This window comes from Suncus etruscus, chromosome 15 (assembly GCF_024139225.1).
Source record: "Suncus etruscus isolate mSunEtr1 chromosome 15, mSunEtr1.pri.cur, whole genome shotgun sequence".
NCBI lineage: Eukaryota > Metazoa > Chordata > Mammalia > Eulipotyphla > Soricidae > Suncus > Suncus etruscus.
The window spans coordinates 14983458-15005747 of NC_064862.1; the positions used below are offsets into that span (position 1 = coordinate 14983458).

Consider the following 22290-nt stretch of genomic DNA (forward strand, 5'->3'; position numbering starts at 1 on the left):
ATATTTTGACTATAATAAGGACTAGGTCTAATCCAAGTCATAAATCATTCTGAATTTGTTTGTAATGTCAAAGGAATGTTTCTTCCTAGCCTGTTTGCCATTTATGGGAATCAACCTCTGAACAATAGAACACGTTTAGGAACTAGTTTAGGAAGAGGAAACATTCAAGTTTTGTTATAAAGTAACTTGCTACCAAGTCATACTTTCAGATGTCAGAAATTACCTAGAAATAAATATATTAAAGTATGGATACCCATTTTATGATTTATTTTCAACAGCTTGTATATTCATTTTTTTGTAATTTCTTCTTTCCAATCACCTAGTGCAGTGACTGAATCCTGAGCTTTAAAAAAAATGCATGACAAGTGCTCTACCAGTGAACTATCACAGTCCTATTCTTTTCTATTGACCATATCAGATTAATAGTTAAATCAAATTGTATAGCACAATAAAATAATTTTTGAACAAAACTTCTGATGTTTTTGCTATATTTTGATTTTTTAAACAAATATATGATTGTTTTGGTAGAAAAGTCTGGGAAATTAACCTAAAAAAATTTTAGAGATTGTCAACAAAAAGGAGGTTTCTTTCTTCTTTTTATGATTGTCATCTTACAATATCAAATTTCACATTTTAAAACTTAAAACATAACTAATCTTTAAATCAAGGTGACAAAAAATTTTAATGCTTATAAAAAGTTAAGCCCTTTGCATTCTGAATATCTGAATATCTTTTTCGCACATTATACCCAATTCATGCTTAAAACGAGGTATTGTTTCTTCTATCCAAATATTAAGTGGCTAGTAAATACCATGAACAGTTTCCAATTAAATTCACAGGACTTTTTTTTTTTGCATCAATTGTTATTTAACATACTGCTATGAATCTTTGGCCGTACGTAGTATCTCATCAAAAACAAAGCTGCCTAAGATCACACCTGTATTAGAGTGATAAGTACATAAAGCAAAAATACTGGTAGTTTAAAACTTGATAAATGGCATTACCAAGTATTAATTATGATTTCAAATATTATGAAAGCAGAGTAAGGGAAGCGCTAGAAAATGGAAACACTGTAAAACTTTGCAAGGATTTTATGTGAATGCTTAAGCAACTGAATGCTTACTTGAAAAACTAAGGTTGAAAAAATTCTGAATCAAAGTTCTGTTGTTTGAATGCATGAGTTATACCACAAAAACAAGGAATTACGTGTTTGGTCAGGATCATGTTAGTTTAAGAAGCAAAATATTTAAGAACCAAAATATGCACACCATTAGAAATACCAAATCTGAAGATCATATAGCTAAGAATTAAAATCACCCCTGTCCAGCAAGTTCACACATTTCAAACAGTAAGGCAGCTTTTTCCAATTAAACAGTACTTTATAAAAATATATGTCACTTCAAAACATTATATACATTGTGACAATAAATTTAACTAGCTGTAATATTTAATACATTAATAAAGTGTTTCATATTATAAAGAAAATTGTACTAGGTGCTTGCATATTTGAGCAAGTGCAGTTACAGTTTTTAAAGTACAGGTTTTAAAACTGAGCGAAGTGAACGTCCTTCCTTAGTGAGTTCTCGTGTCACACACATACAGGGCAATGGGATTGCTTCCTCACGTTTTTCTACAATATTGTAACTGCACTTCTTCAAGTGGTCGGCCATGCTGAGGATGTCAGCAAACTTCCATTCATTGACAGAACAAAATGCAGTACTGAATCGCCAGACCTGAAAAAAAAAAAGTCTACTTCAGATTTAAACAAATCAATTTACTAGAATCAAAAACACTTCTTGCTCTAACTATATGTTTGTCCTCCTGGAGAAATAGCCAACATAAAGTCCCAATTAACTAGAAACTGAGGGGCCAGAGTGGTGGCGTGAGCAGTTCACAACCTAGGATGAACCAGTTTGATCCTCTGGCATCCCATAGGGTAAGCCAAGCCAGGAGCAATTTCTGAGCGCATAGCCAGGAGTAACTCCTGAGCATCACCGGGTGTGGCCTAGATGAAGGCAGAGAGACAGCATGGAGGTAGGGAGTTTGCCTTGAATGCAGAAGGAAGGTGGTTCAAATCCCGGCATCCCATATGGGATTCACCTGAGCCTGCCTGGAGCAATTTCTGAGCGTAGAGCCAGGAGTAACTCCTGAGGCTGCCGGATGTGACCACCCCCAAAAGAAAAGAAAAGAAAACTAGAAACTGAAATGTAGTATATTCATTTGAATAAAAACATGTTTATTAAATATTTATAAATCACCTATGACATTATTTCAATAAATGTGATAACCAAAAAGAAGTTCCCAACATTAAACTCTAATGTGGTTTACTAAACAACACCAAAATCATAACGTCATGGATTTATATATGAATCCATGTATAAAATAATACATGAAATAATGCATGTTGTACATTATTATTTTGTCTTATCCAAAGATCTATGCAGAATTATTTTACATGACAAAACAGAGGCCAGAGAGATAGCATGGAGGTGGGGTGTTTGCCTTGCATGCAGAAGGATGGTGGTTCGAACCCCGGCATCCCATATGGTTCCTCGAGCCTGACAAAACAGGTGTTATTTATTTCTCGAAGACTTTCCCCATTCCCATAATATTATGTGAAATTTATTAACAAACATACTCGGATATTATGCCAAGGCAACTTATCCTTCTACTGTAAGTATTATAGGTAATATTCTAGGAAAAAAGAGCTTCAATTTCTTAAAAACAATATAAAAATTCAGTATGCAGTGTTTTGTTTTTTTTTTTTTTTTTGGTTTTTGGGTCACACCCGGCAGTGCTCAGGGGTTATTCCTGGCTCCAGGCTCAGAAACTGCCCCTGGCAGGCACAGGGGACCATATGGGATGCCGGGATTCGAACTGATGACCTCCTGCATGAAAGGCAAACGCCTTACCTCCATGCTATCTCTCCGGCCCCAGTATGCAGTGTTTATAAAGAAAATATTACTTGATTTCTATCACTGTAAGATGCTTTTGTAAGCAAAATATTCTCCTGTAATCTTTGTGTGTCTGCTAGAAATATGTAGGTTACTTACCCTTTTGTGCATTCACCCAGCTTTAAACCCTGAGCACTAGCGATGTATTTATCCAGCAGAAACTACAGATACTACTCACTTAATGACCTACATGTTTAGCGACCACTCGCACTTACGACCATCTCTTCACCAGATCTACTTTACTAACTTTATGTTCTGTAATACATTGCAGTACTGTGTGTAAATTACACAACCTATGCAAATTAAAACAAGTGGAAGTTTTCAGTTTGATCTTTCTCGTTATTTTACTTATTCAGAATGCTGTATCATCAAGTACTATGCATATACTGTACTACTGTATACAGTACATGCAGTTCCTCACTTAACGACCAATTCGTTTAATGACCAAGTCGTTGAAACAAAACCTGGTCGTTAAGCGAGGAATATCTGTATTGTGACTTGCCCTCTCATCTTTCTGATTCAAAATATAAGATCTACCTGAACACAAGTAATAAGCGTGCAGAGAGTAGGACACACTCCAAGCTCTTCTACAGAATGAGAATATTGAATACACAAAAACAACAGACACTTGAAAAAGTAGCAGTGGAGTTGAGAAGTCCCGAGCACTCTGCAGGGGTCTCAAACTCAATTTACCTGGGGGCCGCAGGAGGCAAAGTCGGGGTGATCCTTGAGTGCATAGGCAGTAGTAAGCCTTGAACAATGGGGGCTGTGACCCAAACAAACAAACAAAAAAAGATTCCTCTAGGGCAGGGCCACAAAATGTGGTATGGAGGGCCGCAAACGGCTTGCGGGCCGCGAGTTTGAGACCCCTGAAGTTTCTCAGAAAAGGATGGTTGGGTTCGGAGAGATAGCACAGCGGCGTTTGCCTTGCAAGCAGCTGATCCAGGACCTAAGGTGGTTGGTTCAAATCCCGGTGTCCCATATGGTCCCCCATGCCTGCCGGGAGCTATTTCTGAGCAGACAGCCAGGAGTAACCCCTGAGTACCGCCGGGTGTGGCCCAAAAACAAACGAACAAACAAACAAACAAAAAAATATATATATATTAGAAAAGGATGGTAATGATGTTTCTGTTATTACCTCCAAATTCTGAGGGAACTTTATTTTCAGATGGGCATAGAAGCCAACATTGTTTACAAGGGGAACTCACTGGCGATCCTCCTTAAATGCTGTATCAATTATACTGAATGGAGCCATTTCTAGGAGTTAATCAAAATATAGAGTAGCTGCCACCACAAATTATAGAAGTCAGTAGCCTCCCTTACAGCTCCTCATACTCCTGAGTCTGGTGGGAAAACTAGAAGTCCTTCTTTTAGCTAACAGTCGATGGAGTCAGGTAGTCTTCATTACAAAATGAATCTGGGAAGACAAGCTCAGGAAAAGCAGGATAAGTCCCACCTGCTGGGACTAAATGGGCCAACTGTCACTCATTTACCATCAGATCTTCACTTAGACTGCTATATGGCAGGTGCTTACTAGGCAGTAGTTATTTTGGTTCCCAGAGAACTCTGCTTCTTAGGGAACTTAATCTAATGAAGAAAAATGACAATTCTGTAGTCAATTTCAAAATGGCACAGTGAATACTTTAGAAGTGGTACAAAATGGGTGTAGATAACACACACCATACAGATACTGTGCAGTGTACATAGGGATTTGAGTGGAGTGTCCTGAAAAGCTTCCTTGAAGATCTGAAGTAAAAGGGCATGAAGATCACAATCTTAAAAGAACCTCTTCCTTAGGTCCAAATTATCCTCCTATAACCTTGTGATACTCCTAACCATAAAACAAGGAGAGTTGACTAGTAAAGAGAGCAAAGTACTTATTAATTGCAGGCTAATATATTTCAAGCGTCAGTGTGGGCACTATGAACTGCATTATCACAGAACTTAAAGTAAGAAACAAGCAGCTGTAAGCAAATCAGTGTGGCTGGACACACTGCAACCAGAGGAAAGTGAAAGCAAAAATAATGACAATATTATCATAAACAGTCTTAAATATTTAATTAACAAAATCTGTCTCTACTGAAAAAGATATTATCAATTATTTGAATCCAGTGGCCAAGACAACAAAAACAAAAGCAAACGGGAATATTAACTAAATACTAAGAACATAAAACATTAATTTGAATAAATAAATGTACACCTATGTTCAGGGCAGTTCTATGTACAATAAGCAGGATAGGGAAACAAGGCAAAGTTCCATGACAGTTAAATAAATAAGGAAGCTGTGATATGTAGTACAAAGAAATATTATGCAGCCATAATAAAAGATGAAATCTCATAGTTTGCTGCAACTTGGATGAAACTGAAAAATCATGTTAAGTGAAGTAAGAGGGAAAAAAGAAATGCCAGATGATCTCACTCTTGTGATATATATACACAGAGGAACAAAACACAGAACAATAATGAAGGAGTGCAGAATCTCAGTGCAGAACTGGACTCGAGTACAGAACTGAGATTATCAAGCAACTGTGGGAGGTGGTACAAGGAAAAAGAGGCAGAAAAGAGGAGAGATATAGGACAAAGGTGGAGAGAGTCTTGGACATTTTGATGGTAGTGGTCAAGGTACAGTAACTTTGTATATCAAAACTAAGAAAATTGACATTATAACCATGTTACCTAAATAAATAAATACACACGCATATAAAATGTTAGGGGAGTAGACAGCTTAGTCTTTAAACACTGCAGTAACTATCTAAAAATCTATTAACTGGAATACTAAGCAGCTATTAGGAAAAATGAAGTAATGAAATTTGCTTAACATGAACAGATATGCAGAATACTATGTTGAGTGAAATGAGTCAGAGAGAAAGGGATACTCACTCACTTATGGGATATAAGAAAAATAAGAGTGTGACAATAATATCCAAAGACAACAGAGAGGAGGGACAGGAGGAAGCTTGCCACAAATAGTGGAGCAGTGAAGGTAGAGAGAAGAGACCACTATGACAATGACAGTTGGAAATGATCACTCTGGACAATAACTGGATGTTGGACGGAGATATGATATATGCACGTTACCCCTCTATTAAAAACCAGTGTAAACCAGTGTCTAAAATATATATATATATATATATATATAAAAGGGGGAAGACTCAAATGCCTGTCCCAGAGGTGAAGAGTATGAGAAGCCTTTCAGGGACATTGGTAGGAAATGTCCACAGGTGAAGAGTGATGTTCACTCTTAAGACTGAAACTCAATCATGAACAACTTTGTAATCATGGTGTTTAAATAAAAGGGGAAAAAAATTTTATCAAAGAAAATCTATGGTATTTTCCGGCATATAAGACGACTTTTGAAACAAAAAAAAGTCAACCAAAAATCAGGGTCGCCTTATACGCCGAATATATCCCGGAATAAACGAAAACTGTCTGAATTTTCCAACTCGATCCTGCACCAATCACTGCAAGGCTGCTCGGACCGCCTTTCTAACTCAGCCAATCCAAGCAGACTTTTTATGCATGCAAATTAGAAAATGTTCTGGACCCAAATCTACACAGTAAAAAGCCTGCTCAGATTGGCCAGAGTCATAACCTTTGAACCTTTGCTTGTTGTGATTGGCTCACTGTGGTACATGAGCACAGAAACACATGCAGCACATGCAGCACAGGAATGTTCTGTCTGATACAGCGAATATAGGCCTAAACCTATGTTTTAACTGCAAAATTAGGGGGTCGTCTTATACGCCGGCAAATACGGTATATCATGCCATTTCCTGTATAAAGATCAAGAGGAGAGATTCCCAATTTGAAGTAACAACACAGGATATAGGGTATTGTAATAAATCTAGGAAAGAATTAAAGGTGGACTAAACTAAGGAATTAAGAGTAGTGGGCCGGAGCAATAACACAGCAGTAGGGCATTTGCCTTGCAAGCGACCAACATAGGATGGACCCAGGTTCAATTCCCAGTATCCCATATGTTCTCCCGAGCCTGCCAAGAGCAATTTCTAAGCGCAGAGCCAGGAGAAACCGGAGTGCCACCCTGTGTGACCAAAAAAAAAAACAAACAAAATAAAAAAGTAGTAACAGAGCAATCCTGAGAGATAAGGCGAGAGATGCATTAGAACTATTTGATTCCCTGGTCATGGACATAAAAGGAGAAAAAAAAATAGATAAGCCCTTAACAATCAAATTATTAATTTAGGTAACTTAATAGGCAATATTGCCATTCTGATATTAAGTGGGATACACAAATGGATATTAGAGAAGTTTGGCTGAGAAAATGACTAGAGGATGTGTCTTGTACACATAAAGCAGGTAGATAGAGTGCTTGCTTTGCACGCAGCTAACCTGGATTCAATCCCTAGCATTCCATATGATCCCCTGAACCTGCCAGGAGTAATTTCTAAGCACATAGCCAGTAGTAACCCAAGTCCCCCCAGGCATGGACCCCCTCCAAAAAAAAAGAGAATGAAAACGATAACAAAATACACAAATGAAAAAACAAATGGCCTTAGCTCAATAAAATTAAGATTAAGTTCTATAGTGTCTAAATTAATATAAATAAAATAATTCTAATTGTCTTAGTATTTCAAGACTTATCATTCAGTAAAAAAAAAAAAAACTGCTATCATTTTGTGTTTGTTTTGTTTGGAGGCCATACCCTGTCTGCTCCTGTATACTCTTGGCTCAATGCTTGGGTACTGACCTCTGGATCATATACAGGGAACAAATAGGTATATGCTGTATGCAAGGCAAGCTGTTCTCTCTCTGGCTCATATTTAGTGGCCAATTTATTTGTTGGTTTTTGGTTTTTGGGTCACACCCAGCTGGGTTCAGGGGTTACTCCTGGCTCTACGCTCAGAAATCGCTCCTGGCAGGCTCGGGGGACCATATGGGAAGAGGGATTCAAACCACTGTCCTTCTGCATGCAAGGCAAACACCCTACCTCCATGCTATCTCTCTGGCCCCTTAGTGGCCAATTTAACTGGTTGATTTAATGGTTATATTTAGTGGTCAATTTAAATTTCCCACAACATACTAATTTTATTATTTCAGAAATATTACTATATCAAATTTACATTTACATCTAAATATAAATACTAATATAGATAAGATTAAACTAACCTGGGCTGGAGTGATATAGTAGAGCAGGTAGGGCACCTGGCCTTGTACACAGCCAACCCAGGTTCTACCCACAGAATCACATGTGGGTCCCTGAGTACAGACAGGAGAGATCCTGAGTGCAGAGCCAAAAATAAGCCCTGACACTGCCAGGTGTGTCCTGCCAAAAAACAACAAGAAGATGAAACTAACCTTTTCTTTTATCTGCCATGATGAGTTTCCCTCTGGATACTTCCTTTTTCCCCATTGCAGTATGACCATTCCACGAGACTGAAGCAGACTGCCACACACATCCCTCATTAACCTGGACACGCATGAGAGCTGGCATAAACTGAATCCATCCAGAAAGCCTGCAATATGTTGCAGCACCTCAAAAGGAAGACTACTCAGATGGTCAGTATGTAATCCCAATACACAGTTTCTAGCAGGCTCCACTAATACTGTAGAAACACAGGGCTGAACCCCAAATGACCTCAACTGTCGGTCATGGATTATCTTTGCTCCTTGCGTGGAAGGACAAAATCTACGCTGAGAGTAGGTACAACCATAATATGCTAATGGACACCTCTGTTCCATCCATCCATTGAGTCCAGCATGAATGTCACCATGCACATTCTTAAAATGTGATGAAAATTCTTTTCTTCTAAATAACTGTCCACAAACAAATGTAAACATTGAACGTTGCTTGGGTTGGTACCTGGCGACACATTCCAATACTAAATCCAGTCCCAGTGTCTGAAAAGGACTTGGATTTGAAAGTTGTGGGTTGGCATGATCACAAGCTGAAGCTGAAGCTATTTCGCCTACCATCGTGTTTGTAACTAGTATTGCAGACGGAAGTGAAAAAGTCTGCGTCCCGAAGTCAATGTGATAACCATCAACAATACGACTATCAGATATGCCCCTTCCTCCTGGAGAATCTCCTAGACAAAATAGTAATGCTGCTGTGATTAGATCTATTCCTTGGAGACCCATTGGGTCCTCGGCAACATCCAAATCTGATGTATCTACTGCTTTGTCTTCCTTTGGCTTAGACCAACATGAATTAGAAAGAAATTTAAATGAAGGAGTATGACTGAAAGGTAAGATGTCCAAATTCCTCAAGTCCCCTAAACCTACTTTTCGCCAATACAATTCTCCTTCATCCTCATCGCTGGGCATGAGGATATGCTGAACTGTGCCATTAGGTAAGGTATTGGATGGTATTACTTCCCGAAGTTGTGCTGCTACCGAAAGTGAACCTGAGGGATCTGAAGTGTCATCTGATGCTACACATTCTCCATTTGTTAAATTACTTTGCTTTGAATCACCATGTAAATTCTGATCCTGGTCTAGGACATGCTCACATATATTTTCCAAAGGAAAGCCATTACAAAGAGTAGAAGTTCCATGTGAGCTGGTGTTCAAGTCACATAATAAATCGCTTGAACCGTTCTGTTCAGACTGGACATTCAGACTTGTGTCATTATGATCAATTCCACCTACTGCCCCAATTTCATTCTCATAAAGATGGTCTTGGTCTTGGTCTTTTGAGTTTCTGTTCTCTAAGATTTCTCGGCCATTTTGTTCTTCCTCCATTTCATTTGCGGATGTACAAAGATTTGTACTTAACATGCCAATGTCTCTTGTGGCAGTATTCAGGATATCTAAAGCAGCAGCCAAACTTCTGGTTGTTTCTACAGTAGCTTGATAAAGTGCACCATAAGATTCTTCATCAACTGATATCAAGCCATTGGGATGTGGTATTTCTGGAACACTTGATTTTACTGAGATTTGTTCTCTGGGATCAGATACTTTGTCAGTGGCTTTTGACATCATGGTAGCTACTTTGAGAGATTCTAAGAGCATTCGTTGGTCTTGAAGGGCCAACGCCATATCTAATTGTGCTACTTCATCCACATCTCTGCTGAGATTCTCATAGGATTTCCGGTCTGCATAACTAACCGGCCAACGGTTCCACTCCATAGTACAGCACACCACACTCGCAGGGCACGTTTCTAGATGTTCAGCAACTTTATTTCGAGCCACTATAAACGGACATCCAAAATCACTATTTAAACAAGGCACTCGTTCAAAAGGGCATAAAAGTCGATGCTCAGCAGCTTTACAAGAATGAAAAACAGCTCCACAAACCAATGGACAGCCAATCAAGTCACAAGAAATCCCAGGCTCTGGTCTAGTCATACACCGTCTGCTGACACAATTCACACAGTGTGAATGCTGCAGCTCCTCCTCCATAATGGCTGGACCTAATTGTTGAAACAAAAAAAACATACTTAAAAAAGTGGCTAGTTAAAAATAATTGTTTAATAAATAAGTCAGGTTTACTTTTTTGTTACTGTTTGTTTTTGTTTTGGGGTCACGTCCGGCAGCGCTCAGGGGTTACTCCTGGCTCTACGCTCAGAAATCGCTCCTGGTAGGCTCGGGAAACCATATGGGATGCCCATTCACACCACCGTCCTTCTGCATGCAAGGCAAACTCCCTACCTCCATGCTATCTCTCCAGCCCCAACAAGTCAGATTTATTAATGAGATAGTGGTTTACTTTATGAACATTATAGTTTATTTTGCATGTCATGATTACATGTTAGAAGAACTTTAGTACTTAAAGATAATTCAGTGCATTAAATAGATGTTAAAATGATAGTTTCAGGGACCAAAGAGATAGCACAGCGGTGGGCTGTTTGCGTTGTAAGCAGCTGACCCAGGACCAACAATGGTTTGAGAATCCCGGCATCCCATATGATCCCCTGTGCCGACCAGTAGCAATTTCTGAGTACAGAAATAACCCCTGAGCGCTAAAGGGTGTGAGCCAAAAACCAAAATAAAAAAAAAAAATGACACTTTCATTTTTATATATAAAGCATCTTCATGAGCAAAAAATTCAAAATATAATGATTACATTTTAATATGCTATGCAGCATATAAGTCAATGCCAAAAACAAATTAATGCACATACATCTTTGAGACTTAAGATAAAAGTTAATGGGCCGGGCAGTGGCGCTAAAGGTAAGGTGCGCCTGCCTTGCCTGCGCTAGCCTTGGCCGGACCGCGGTTCGATCCCCCGGTGTCCCATATGGTCCCCCAAGCCAGGAGCAACTTCTGAGCGCATAGCCAGGACTAACCCCTGAGCGTTACTGGGTGTGGCCCAAAAACCAAAAAAAAAAAAAAAGATAAAAGTTAAAATTTTTAACTTTTTTTTTTTTTTTTTTGGTTTTTGGGTCACACCTGGCAGTGCTCAGGGAATACTAGGCTCTAGGCTCAGAAATCTCTCCTGGCTACAAAAACCCCTTTCTTACACCTATATTCATTGCAGCACTATTTACCATAGCAAGACTCTGGAAACAACCAAGATGCCCTTCAACAGACGAATGGCTAAAGAAACTGTGGTACATATACACAATGGTATATTATGCAGCTGTCAGGAGAGATGAAGTCATGACATTTTCCTATACATGGATGTACACGGAATCTACTATGCTGAGTGAAATAAGTCAGAGAGAGAGAAAAACGCAGAATGGTCTCACTTATCTATGGGTTTTAAGAAAAATAAAAGATATTCTTGCAATAATAATTTTCAGACACAAAAGAGAAAAGAGCTGGAAGTTCCAGCTCACCTCAGGAAGCTCACCACAAAGGGTGATGAGTTTAGTTAGAGAAATAACTACATTTTGAACTGTCCTAATAATGAGAATGTATGAGGGAAATGGAGCGCCTGTTTAGAGTACAGGTGGGGATCGGGTGGGGAGGAGGGAGATTTGGGACATTGGTGATGGGAATGTTGCACTGGTGATGGGTGGTGTTCTTTATATGACTGAAACCCAAACACAATCATGTATGTAATCAAGGTGTTTAAATAAAATAAAATAAAATAAAATAAAATAAAATAAGAAAAGAAAAGAAAAGAAATCGCCCCTGGCAGGCTTGGGGGACCATATGGGATGGCAGGATTCGAACCACCATTCTTCTGCATGCAAAGCAAACACCCTACCTCTATGCTATCTCTCCAGCCCCTAATTTTTAACTTTTAAAGTTCAACTAAACTGACTTTTAATGTACAGCATATTACAAAAATATTCATCAAAAACGTAATCTTGAGGACCAGAGTGAATGCACAGGAGGTTATGTTTGCCTTGCACAGGGCAGACCCGATTTGATCCCCATTATCCCATATATTTCCACACGCACTGCAGGAGTAACCTGAGAGCCACAGGATGTGGCCCAAAAAGAAAAAAAAGCAAATAATTTTGAAGCCAAAGCAAATGTACAACAAATAGGGTGGTTGCTTTGCATGCAGCCAACTAGGGTTCAATCTTTGAGTGCAGAGCCAGGAGTAAGGTCTGAACACTATTAGGTCTGGACCAAAAGAAAAGGCAAGATTGAATTCCATGACACATTCAAACAAAACCAAAACTGAGGATGGCGTGTGTGTGTTTGGGGATTCTGAGGGTGGAAGGCAAAATTTTTATTTTTTCATTTAAAGACTGTTCGATTTCCAAGGAAGCGCTGATTAATTTTTTTCTGAAAAGATGATGACAGCTCATCATCTTGGGAACTTCATATATAGTTCAACTATTTGTCTCTCCAATCTATGTCCTTAATAAATTCTACCACAAGCCAACAACTCATTTAAAATACACAGGAAATTTACCCATAACGTACTTTCCTGCAAATGACTCTGAAGACTAGTTTCCTTCCATTCACTCATCAAATACCTATTCATCATTTAAGTATTTAGTATCAGTCATGGTGTTTTGGTATGGAAGCACAGATTAGTAAATCATAGCACCTCCTCCTTCCTATGGAGCTCAGAGACAATAATATTACGTATGATCAATCTGATAGCATTTGGGGGGGATCTATCTTCAGTACACTGAACACTCATTAAAATGATACTACAGTGACCCTCAATGTCAAGTCAAAAAGGCATTTCCCCCATAACACTACCTCTCTACGATTCTCAGAATATTCTTTAATTATCTTCCAATATATAACTATTCTTTAGGGAATCTATGTAATTTCTTGCTCACACTATACTTTTCTCCTAGGAGCTCCAAATTTTCAAACGCCTCAATATATGCTAAAAACTCACCCAAAGCTCCACCTTGATTCCTCTCTTAACTTCAGATCTCTGTAGCCAATTACATTGGTAGACAATAATTTTATGGACAAAAGTCAATTCTTAGTCTATTTATTTCAGTGTATGAAAGACTGATAGCAGATATAATTTTTTAATAAATTCTGTGGTTGCAGGTGACTAATATGAACTAATTACCCTCAAACAGTAATTTATTTTTTCTATTCTAGACTTAATTTTTCTCACACTGTAATAACAGACATCTATTTTTGACAGTTTTTGCTGTTTAAGTAAATAAGTGTTGAATTAGTATCATAGCTTTCATTTAATTATGAAGGATAGAGGGAAACAAGCACACATTTACCAACTAAACTGTATTTTGAATTATGTTAAAAATTTAAGTTATAGGGCCAGAGAGATAGCATGGAGGTAGGGCTTTGCCTTGCATGCAGGACGGTGATTCGAATCCCGGCATTCCATATGGTCCCCCGAGCCTGCCAGGAGCAATCCCTGAGCTCTGCCAGGTGTGACCCAAAAACCAAAAACCAAAAAATAAATAAATAAATAAAGTTATAAGTTAAGAGGCTGGAGTGATACTCCAACCGAAAGGGCATTTGCCTTGCATGTGCCAACCCAGATTGGGTTCCCTGGCATCCCATACGGTCCCGCAAGCCTACCAGGAGAGATTTCTGAGCATAGAACTAGGAGCAAAGCCTGAGAGCTTTCAGGTGTGGCTCAAAAACCAAAACTAAACAAAACAAAAAAGGACTTAAAGGTTATGAGTTAAATACTTCTGAATGTTAATGGCCATTTTATAGGACAAGCTAAACCTATAATTAGATAGACATGCTGAAAAGACTCAAGAAATAACATACTGGGGCCAGAGAGATAACATGGAGGTAAAGCGTTTGCCTTGCATGCAGACGGTCCGTGGTTCTAATCCTGTCATCCCATATGGTCCCCTGAGCCTGCCAGCAGCGACTTCTGAGCATAGAGCCAGAAGTAACTCCTGTGTGCACGCCGGGTGTGACCCAAATAACAGAAAGAAAAAAAAAGAAAGAAAGAAAGAAAGAAAGAGAGAGAGAGAGAGAGAGAGAGAAAGAAAGAGAGAGAGAAAGAAAGAAAGAAAGAAAAAAAGAAAGAAAGAAAGAAAGAAAGAAAGAAAGAAAGAAAGAAAGAAAAAGAAGAAAGAAAGAAAGAAAGAAAGAAAGAAGAAAGAATAAGAAAGAAATAAAGAAAGAAAAAAGAAGAAAGAAAGAAAGAAAGAAAAAAAGGAAGGAAGAAAGAAAGAAAGAAAGAAAGAACATACTAATGATGACAAACATTACTAAGTTAAGCAGACATTCAGAGAACCTTTAACAAGAATTAAGACAAATTTTCCTGAGTGATCAGACTGTGAAAACAGTTGTAGCTTTCTTATTTTGCAACAACTAGACTGAATCTCACATGCTGAAGGTTAAAAGCTTGACTTGTGCTGAGAGAAACCTAAAAATACAAGCAGATCAAAGGAAAGTGGCAGTGCTCTCAGAAATTGTAGGCACAATTTATGTTACATGCATAGCACATGACTACAGTGGGCAAAACATAACTTAAAAAAGCTCACTTAATTCTAAAGTGTTTTAAATAGCAACTGTTAAGAACTGAGTTAAGCAAAGCAACTCTAGAGTGTAGAAGGCTCTCAAACTTCAAAATAAATAACATCTTCCTCTCTGACTATAATAAAATGTTCTATAAAAGGCAGCCATAGCTATGAGTCCATGATATTTATTAATTACTATAGAAGACTCAGAAGAAACATCTTTTATTTTCTGTGCCTATTTGATCCTTTTTAACACATATCATGCCATTTAATGCTCCTAACAGCCTAGAGGACAAAATTCAGAAAGGCTTGGTCATCTATTAAGTGGCAGAGACAGGGATTTAAATTTGAATCATACACAGTAACAGACATATTTATTACTTTTAAAAGTTTAAGAATAAAAGGCAGCACACTTCAGTAACTGGTGGTACAATTTTAAGATGTTATTTAAGGAATGAAAATTGCACAACTTTGCTAGTAGTTTACTCCAACACTTAATCACCCCTGTAGTCAAGTCTTTTTGGACCTTTTTTTTTGGTGTTTGGGTCACACCCAGCATCGCTCAGGGGTTACTCCTGGCTCCATGCTCAGAAATCACTCCTGGCAGGCTCAGGGGACCATATGGGATGCCAGGATACGAACCAATGACCTTCTGCATGAAAGGCAAACGCCTTACCTCCATGCTATCTCTCCGGCCCCAATCTTTTTGGACCTTTATAACAAACTTCTGCGCTTTCAATATGTGCTTTGATTTATTTTAAAAATAAATTACACTTCCAATGTTCTGTATAAGTGTAAGGAACAACAATTTAGCAATCCTAAATACAACTATATAAACAAGGAATAAAAATGTAATGACATTTACAATTAAATATACTAAAAAAGAAAAAATTTAAAATGCACTGAGGCCAAAGCGATAGCACAGCGGTAGGGTATTTGCCTTGCAAGCTGCCAACCCAGGACAGACCCAGGTTTGATCCCCGGCATCACATATGGTCCCGAGGAGTGATTTCTGAGTGCAGAGCCAAGAGTAACCCCTGAGCACCGATGACCCTGTGACCCAAACAACAACAACAACAAAGATTAAGAATACTACGATTAGCAGTGCTTCAAGTTTAAAATGAACTAATACTAAAACCTCTCAACATTGCTTCTGTAAAACTTTCTTGAAATTCATTATTATTGTTATTATTTTTGTTTGGGGCAAAGTCAAGTGATGCTCAGAGGTTATTTGTAGCTCTGCACTCAGAAATTACTCCTGGCTATGTTCAAGGGACTATAAAGGATGCCAGGGTTCAAACTTGGGTCAACTGCATGCAAAGTCAGTGCCTAACCTGCAGTACTACCAGTCCAGCCTTTAAAATTAGTCTTAACGGGGCCGGGCGGTGGCGCTAGAGGTAAGGTGCCTGCCTTGCCTGCGCTAGCCTAGGACGGACCAAGGTTCGATCCCCCCGCGCCCCATATGGTTCCCCAAGCCAGGAGCAACTTCTGAGCGCATAGCCAGGAGTAACCCCTGAGCATCACCGGGTGTGGCCCAAAAACCAAAAAAAAAAAAAAAAAAAAAAGAAAGTTAGTTCTGAAGGGGCCGGAGAGATAGCATGGAGGTAAGGCGTTTGCCTTTCATGCAGAAGGTCATCGGTTCGAATCCCGGCGTCCCATATGGTCCCCCGTGCCTGCCAGGAGCAATTTCTGAGCACGGAGCCAGGAATAACCCCTGAGCACTGCCGGGTGTGACCCAAAAACCACAAAAAAAAAAAAAAAAAATTAGTCTTAACATTTCTAATGCCATTATCTTCTAATAAAGTTACATTTAAAGCTGAATGAGTAGGAAGGTCGGATTAGATTATAAAATACCTGTAAATAATTAAAAGCTTTATTTTTATTTCCATTTTTAACAGAAAATTATTTTTTTTAACATTGAAACTATTTCATTGACACTAAGAAGACACAAAGAATTAAGGAAGATCACTATTATGGCTATCTACTCAAAGAACGTTTTTATTAACCTTAATAACTACATTATTAAGGTTTATAAATAATACAGGGGTGAGTCTTTAAAGGAATTGTTGGCTAAAATTAGTTTAAAAACATTAACACTAATACTACAAATTGTGTTAAGCCACCTCCAAGAGTAAGCCACAAACGACATCAATGTGCTTAAGCACCTAAATTAAGTTTTGGACTTTTAAAAGTTACTGCATGGAAGAAAAAAAAAAAGTTACTGCATGAAAAATCCGTAATTTGAAAATATAGGGTCTATAAAGAATTTTACAAGAAAGTCTTTTATTTTCTATTTAATTTTGTATTTTCATGTTCAGGAAATACATTTGGTTTCTTGAGTTTTGTTGGTAGGTTCTTTCTTTTGATTCCAGAAAAAGAGAACATTAAAATTCCTCCCATAAGGACTAGCCTGGGCTAGAGAGACAGATAGTAAGTAAAGTACCCGGGTATGGTGCTTGCTTTCTTTTTTTTTTTTTTTTTTTTGGTTTTTGGGCCACACCCGTTTGACGCTCAGGGGTTACTCCTGGCTATGTGCTCAGAAATCGCCCCTGGCTTGGGGGGGACCATATGGGACGCCGGGGGATCGAACCGCGGTCCTTCCTTGGCTAGCGCTTGCAAGGCAGACACCTTACCTCCAGCGCCACCTACCCGGCCCCTGGTGCTTGCTTTCTATGCTGCCAACCTGGGTTCAATCCCCTGGCATCCCATAGGGTCCCACAAGACCACAAGGAGCGTCTCTGAGTACAAAACCAGAAGCAAGCCTGAATACCGCTGAGTATGGCCCCAAAACAAAACCAAAAAGGAATGTCTGTAGAAAGATGGCTTTGCGGTCCTCTCTGTGGACAGGCCTGAGTGATCACTGCTTACTTGGGCTGGCAGACCGGACTTGTGTTGATTACTGCAATAATTGTATATCAGATTATCCAATTACAACTTTCTCTTTTTCATTTGAGGCGCCGGGTGGCGACTACTCCTCTCTGATCCTTTATAATTAGCACAAGACAAACATACATAATTTCTGCAAAATCTAAAACTTTGCAGTTCAAGTTAAATTTCTTTATTCCCCTGAAATAAGTTTGGAGATATCACACATTTCTAATAAAAATAACAGAAAAAAAAATCTCAACTTCTTACATCTGAGCTAGCCTCAAACCTGAGGTGCTGGACTCCAGCAGTAACATGACAGCCCATATTTATTCTTTCGTTTTGTTTTTTTTTTTTTTTGGGGGGGGAGGGTTTGGCCACACCCGGTTGTACTCAGGGGTAACTCCTGGCTCTGCGCTCAGAAATAGCTCCTGGCTGGCTCGGGGGACCATATGAGATGCCGGGATCTGAACCACCGTCCATCTAAGATCTGTTGTGTGCAAGACAAAACGCACTACTGCTCTGCTGTCTCTCCAGCCTCGAACGGATAATTCTTTACCAACTTTATATTCAGTGGTAGGCATGCAACCCTTAAAAATGTTTTTATGTAATTAAAAAATCAATTTCTTTAATTTTCCAAATAAGGAGATGTCACATAAAATATCTGAGATTATAACACCAGGATAATTTTAAAATACAAAAAGCAAAGGGACGTGGAAAGAAAGCACCAAGGCCACGCCTAATGATGCTGCTCCAGAAGCATGCAGGACCAGGCAGTGAACCCAGGGCCTCCACATGAAAGACATGTGATCTGCTCTGGGGTGGGATTACCTCCCTCAGCCAGGTACTGTTCTTATCATCTGCCTCTGAGGCTCAAAACACACACCTTTGACTCTCTAACTAGTATCATGCTGACTTCTAGGGAAAACTGAAATCAAATGTTAAGGTTTAAAAAAGAAAGGCGGAAGAGATAACTGGTTAAGGTATAGGTATAGGTATAGGGTGAGGAAAAGAAGCTCCTAGTCCACGGGATAAACACACGACTTAACTTTATAACTCATACAGTATTAGATGAGGCAGAATGCTATTTAGACAAGAAATGGTTGCTTCCATTTAAGGTTGAATTGGAACGACTAGCTTGTTTAGTTAGCCCTCATTACAAAGAATATACAAATGAGATGTGAAATTTAGCAATTAAAAGCTTTCATAGAGTTGGGCACAGGGGTTCATCAGGAATGCAAACACTTGCTGACTGATTTACTACTGGCTAGTGTGTTCTGCTTTAATGATCATAATAAATCTATAAGCTCAGATGGGTATTCCAGACCAATAGTTATGCAAGGAGGAGCAAGGGGAAGGAATTTAACATTAAAACCCTAACTCCAAAGCACATGCCCTTCTTTCTGATAAGCACAAAACAGCAAAACAAATTATAATGTAGTTAGGCTTTTTCTTTTTTTTTTTTTTTTTGGTTTTTGGGCCACACCCGGCGGTGCTCAGGGGTTACTCCTGGCTATCTGCTCAGAAAGAGCTCCTGGCAAGCACGGGGGACCATATGGGACACCGGCATTCGAACCAACCACCTTTGGTCCTGGATCGGCTGCTTGTAAGGCAAACGCCTGCTGTGCTATCTCTCCGGGCCCTGTAGTTAGGCTTTTATTAAACTTTGGTTCCAGCTTTTAGATTTTAGAACTTGAAGTGTTCACTGTTATGGTTCCAGTAATGATATAATCAAAACATACATGAAACATTTCTAAATATGGTCAGGAGTAAGTAGCTTATTTCAAACTAAAAGTTCAACTTGTAATGTTCTTCTAAAGAAGCAAATGGAAAATACTGTACATGTACATAAAAACTAAAATAATAAATATTTAATCCTTAAACCAGAACCACTTCAACTAATACTAACAAAAATAATCCACCCAGAGCCAGAAAGACAGCACACGGACTGACTGGAGTGCAATCTTTGCACGCAGGAGGCCCAAGTTTTATTCCTGGCACCAAGTGGTTCTCCAACCACAAGGAACAACCCGCAAGGAGGCAGGAGTAGCCCCTAGGCACGGCCAGCGGAGGCAGTAGCCCCTAAACACCCCAAACTAAAAGCATAGATAAACATGACCCACCCAAATAGTGGAACTAGTTGATCAAAATGAGCAGGTCAGAAGGAAGCTCAATGGAGTGAGTGAGTACAAAGCATGCAGCTGCATGTGGCCCCCAAAGAAAGGCAAAATGAGCAAGGAAAGAAATGGGCATTAATCTCCAGTAGGAGATGAAGAGAAGGGGCTTCCAAGAAACCTAAACTTAGTAGTAACCTTAAGGCAATTACTCTACCATGAAAAAGATCTCTAACTCTTACAGGCTGTTTGTAATTACAGTCTATGTGTTCATTAGACCACAAACATGTATTCAAGGAAATGGATACACTTTCTGTATTGCTTTTCTTAAATATTGGGCCATTACAAAGTTTGCTAAAATCAAATGAAAAACTACTGCTGACTTATGCCAGTGGAAAAGATTTGAAAAGATTTTTACAGGTACCTTTTAACCGAGGCATGTTTGTTTTTGTTTTTGTTTTTGTTTTTGCTTTGGGGCCACATCCCATGGCTCTCAAGGGTTTCTCCTGGCAGGCTTTGGGATGCTGGGGACACAACCCGGGTGGGGTGCACAATACCCTGTACTATCGCTCTGGCCCCAACTGAATTCAACCAACAGTCCATCGCCAGTCTAACCTACTTCATTCATTAAAGTGAATTTGAAATTAAAGCACACTACCTATATCTATTCTTTTGGTGGAAAAAATCATTTAACTAATTGGCAGTCAATTAAAAGACTTATTGAAGACATGCAGCACAGGGCCGAATGCATACAGAAAAATATCAGTTTAATTTACATATCAAATCTATATTTAGCAATATTTAGTTTGGGTGACCTAAAAGTATCTATTTTCTATCTCCCAAAATGTGCTGTTCCTCTTTACAGTATATTTTAAGATAAAGTGTATCTTTTAAAATACTTTCCTAGATACAAACTCCTAACCGACATGAAACTATCCCAGAAGTTTGGAGTGCTTCAAGTGTGCCTAGATTGGAAACGTCCTTCCTTAGGAAACTGTCGAAAACCTCCACCCGCAAACACGTAAAGAACCACGCCCATCCAACAACAACAACAACAAAAACAACTTACGTCAGCGCACTTAAAAACCAAGTAAAAGCAAGCTGGCGATTTCCACAGCTACCCAAATACCTTGGTGATCCCTCAATTAAACTTCTGGAGTAAGAAACAATGACTAAGCATAAAGAGGAGTGATTCAGCAGCAAAGGCAACCAAAAGGTGTTTTTTTTTAAGGCTCCTTTTTGCACTACGGGTTGAAACACTGAACAGATAGCAAGATGCTGCCTGGGTGCCTGCAAGCCAGCACGCAGGGAGCAAAGAGAAAAAGAAAAAGCCAACCAAAATTGGGGGAGTCGGTTTGCTGTTGTGTTTTTTTGTTTTGTTTTGTTTTGTTTTCCTATTTTCATTTTGCAGGCGGGGGAGTTCCAAACGTTCATCTACTACAGCGGTAGATCAACAAACAGAAGGCCCATAAATAACTCTGGAAGCTTGGCTCCGGGTGGGGTGGAGCAGGCAATGGGGGAGAAGAAAAATCAAAACATAAAGAAAAGAAAGGAAGGTCCATTTCTTCCCGACAAGCATCTTCTCTCTCGGGGCCTGGGCGAAGGGCAGCAGAGCAAAGCAGACACGGCGAAGAAAAGAAGAAGCAGAAGCAGAAGAAGCAGCAGCAGAAGAAGAGACTCAGGGCGGCGGCGTTCGCTTCCAGGAATGGAGAAAAGTTGCCAAGTTCGCCCGGGCCCGGGGACGGAGGGAACCCGGGGGGCGCCGGGGAGCCTCGAGTTTGCGATGAATCAACAGGCAAATAAGTAAATAAATGGGTAAATAAACAAAGCAATAAACCAATAGTTAGATGAGTAAATAAGTAAAAAAAAAATAAATAGGAAATGCATTCAAGAAGTCGATAAGTAGAGCAAGCAAGCAGGCTGCGCTCCGCAGAGCCGGGCCGGGGTCTTGGGGCTCGCGTGCGCATGCGCAGGGGCTTCTTTTTTTCCCCCCCCCACCCGAGCCCCCACCCCGACCCCAATCCAACTCTCGCGACGGGACGGGGACGCGACGAGAGGCCACGCGACGTCCGGGGCCAGCGCAGGGCCGAGCCGGGCGAGCCTTGACCTCCGACCTCTGACCTTTAGCCTCCGACCCCTGACCCCGCCTGGTGAAGGAAAGAAAAGGCGGCTCACAGGGTCGCCATTGGCGGCCCCACCAGAGCCTGAGGAGGGGAGGCGGGATGGAGTCGGCCGCCGGCCTCAGCCCACACCGTCTCCGTCTCCGTCCCCGGCGCCTCCTCAGGCCGCGCCTCACGACACTCACCGGCCCAGGCCGGCCCGCACGGCGCCGACGACTCCGTCCGTCCGCCCGTCTCCAAACGTCCCGCCGGCTTCCGCCTCGCCGCCTTTTCTTCGCTCTCTCCTCACCACTCCTCCTCCTCCTCCTCTAGCGCCCCGGCGCCGCCCCTCGCGCGCCCCGCCCACCAAGCCTACCGGATCTCCGTCGCGGGGGCGCGCGCACGCTGAGTCGGGCGGGGGCGCGCACGCTAAGCTGGGCGGGGACGCGCGCGCCGCCCACCCAGCCTGCCCGATCTC

General features: G+C 40.2%; 1 protein-coding gene across 1 annotated transcript; it reads right to left on the reverse strand.

The window, feature by feature from the left end:
- On the reverse strand, positions 1-22074 carry FBXO30 (F-box protein 30). Its single transcript, XM_049789334.1, has 3 exons — positions 22019-22074; positions 8271-10327; positions 1-1733 (listed from the first exon to the last, which is right to left on the reverse strand). The coding sequence occupies exons 2-3, from the start codon at positions 10314-10316 to the stop codon at positions 1530-1532; spliced, it is 2250 nt and encodes a 749-aa protein (XP_049645291.1). The 5' UTR covers positions 10317-10327; positions 22019-22074; the 3' UTR covers positions 1-1529.
- Positions 22075-22290: the final 216 nt, after the last annotated feature.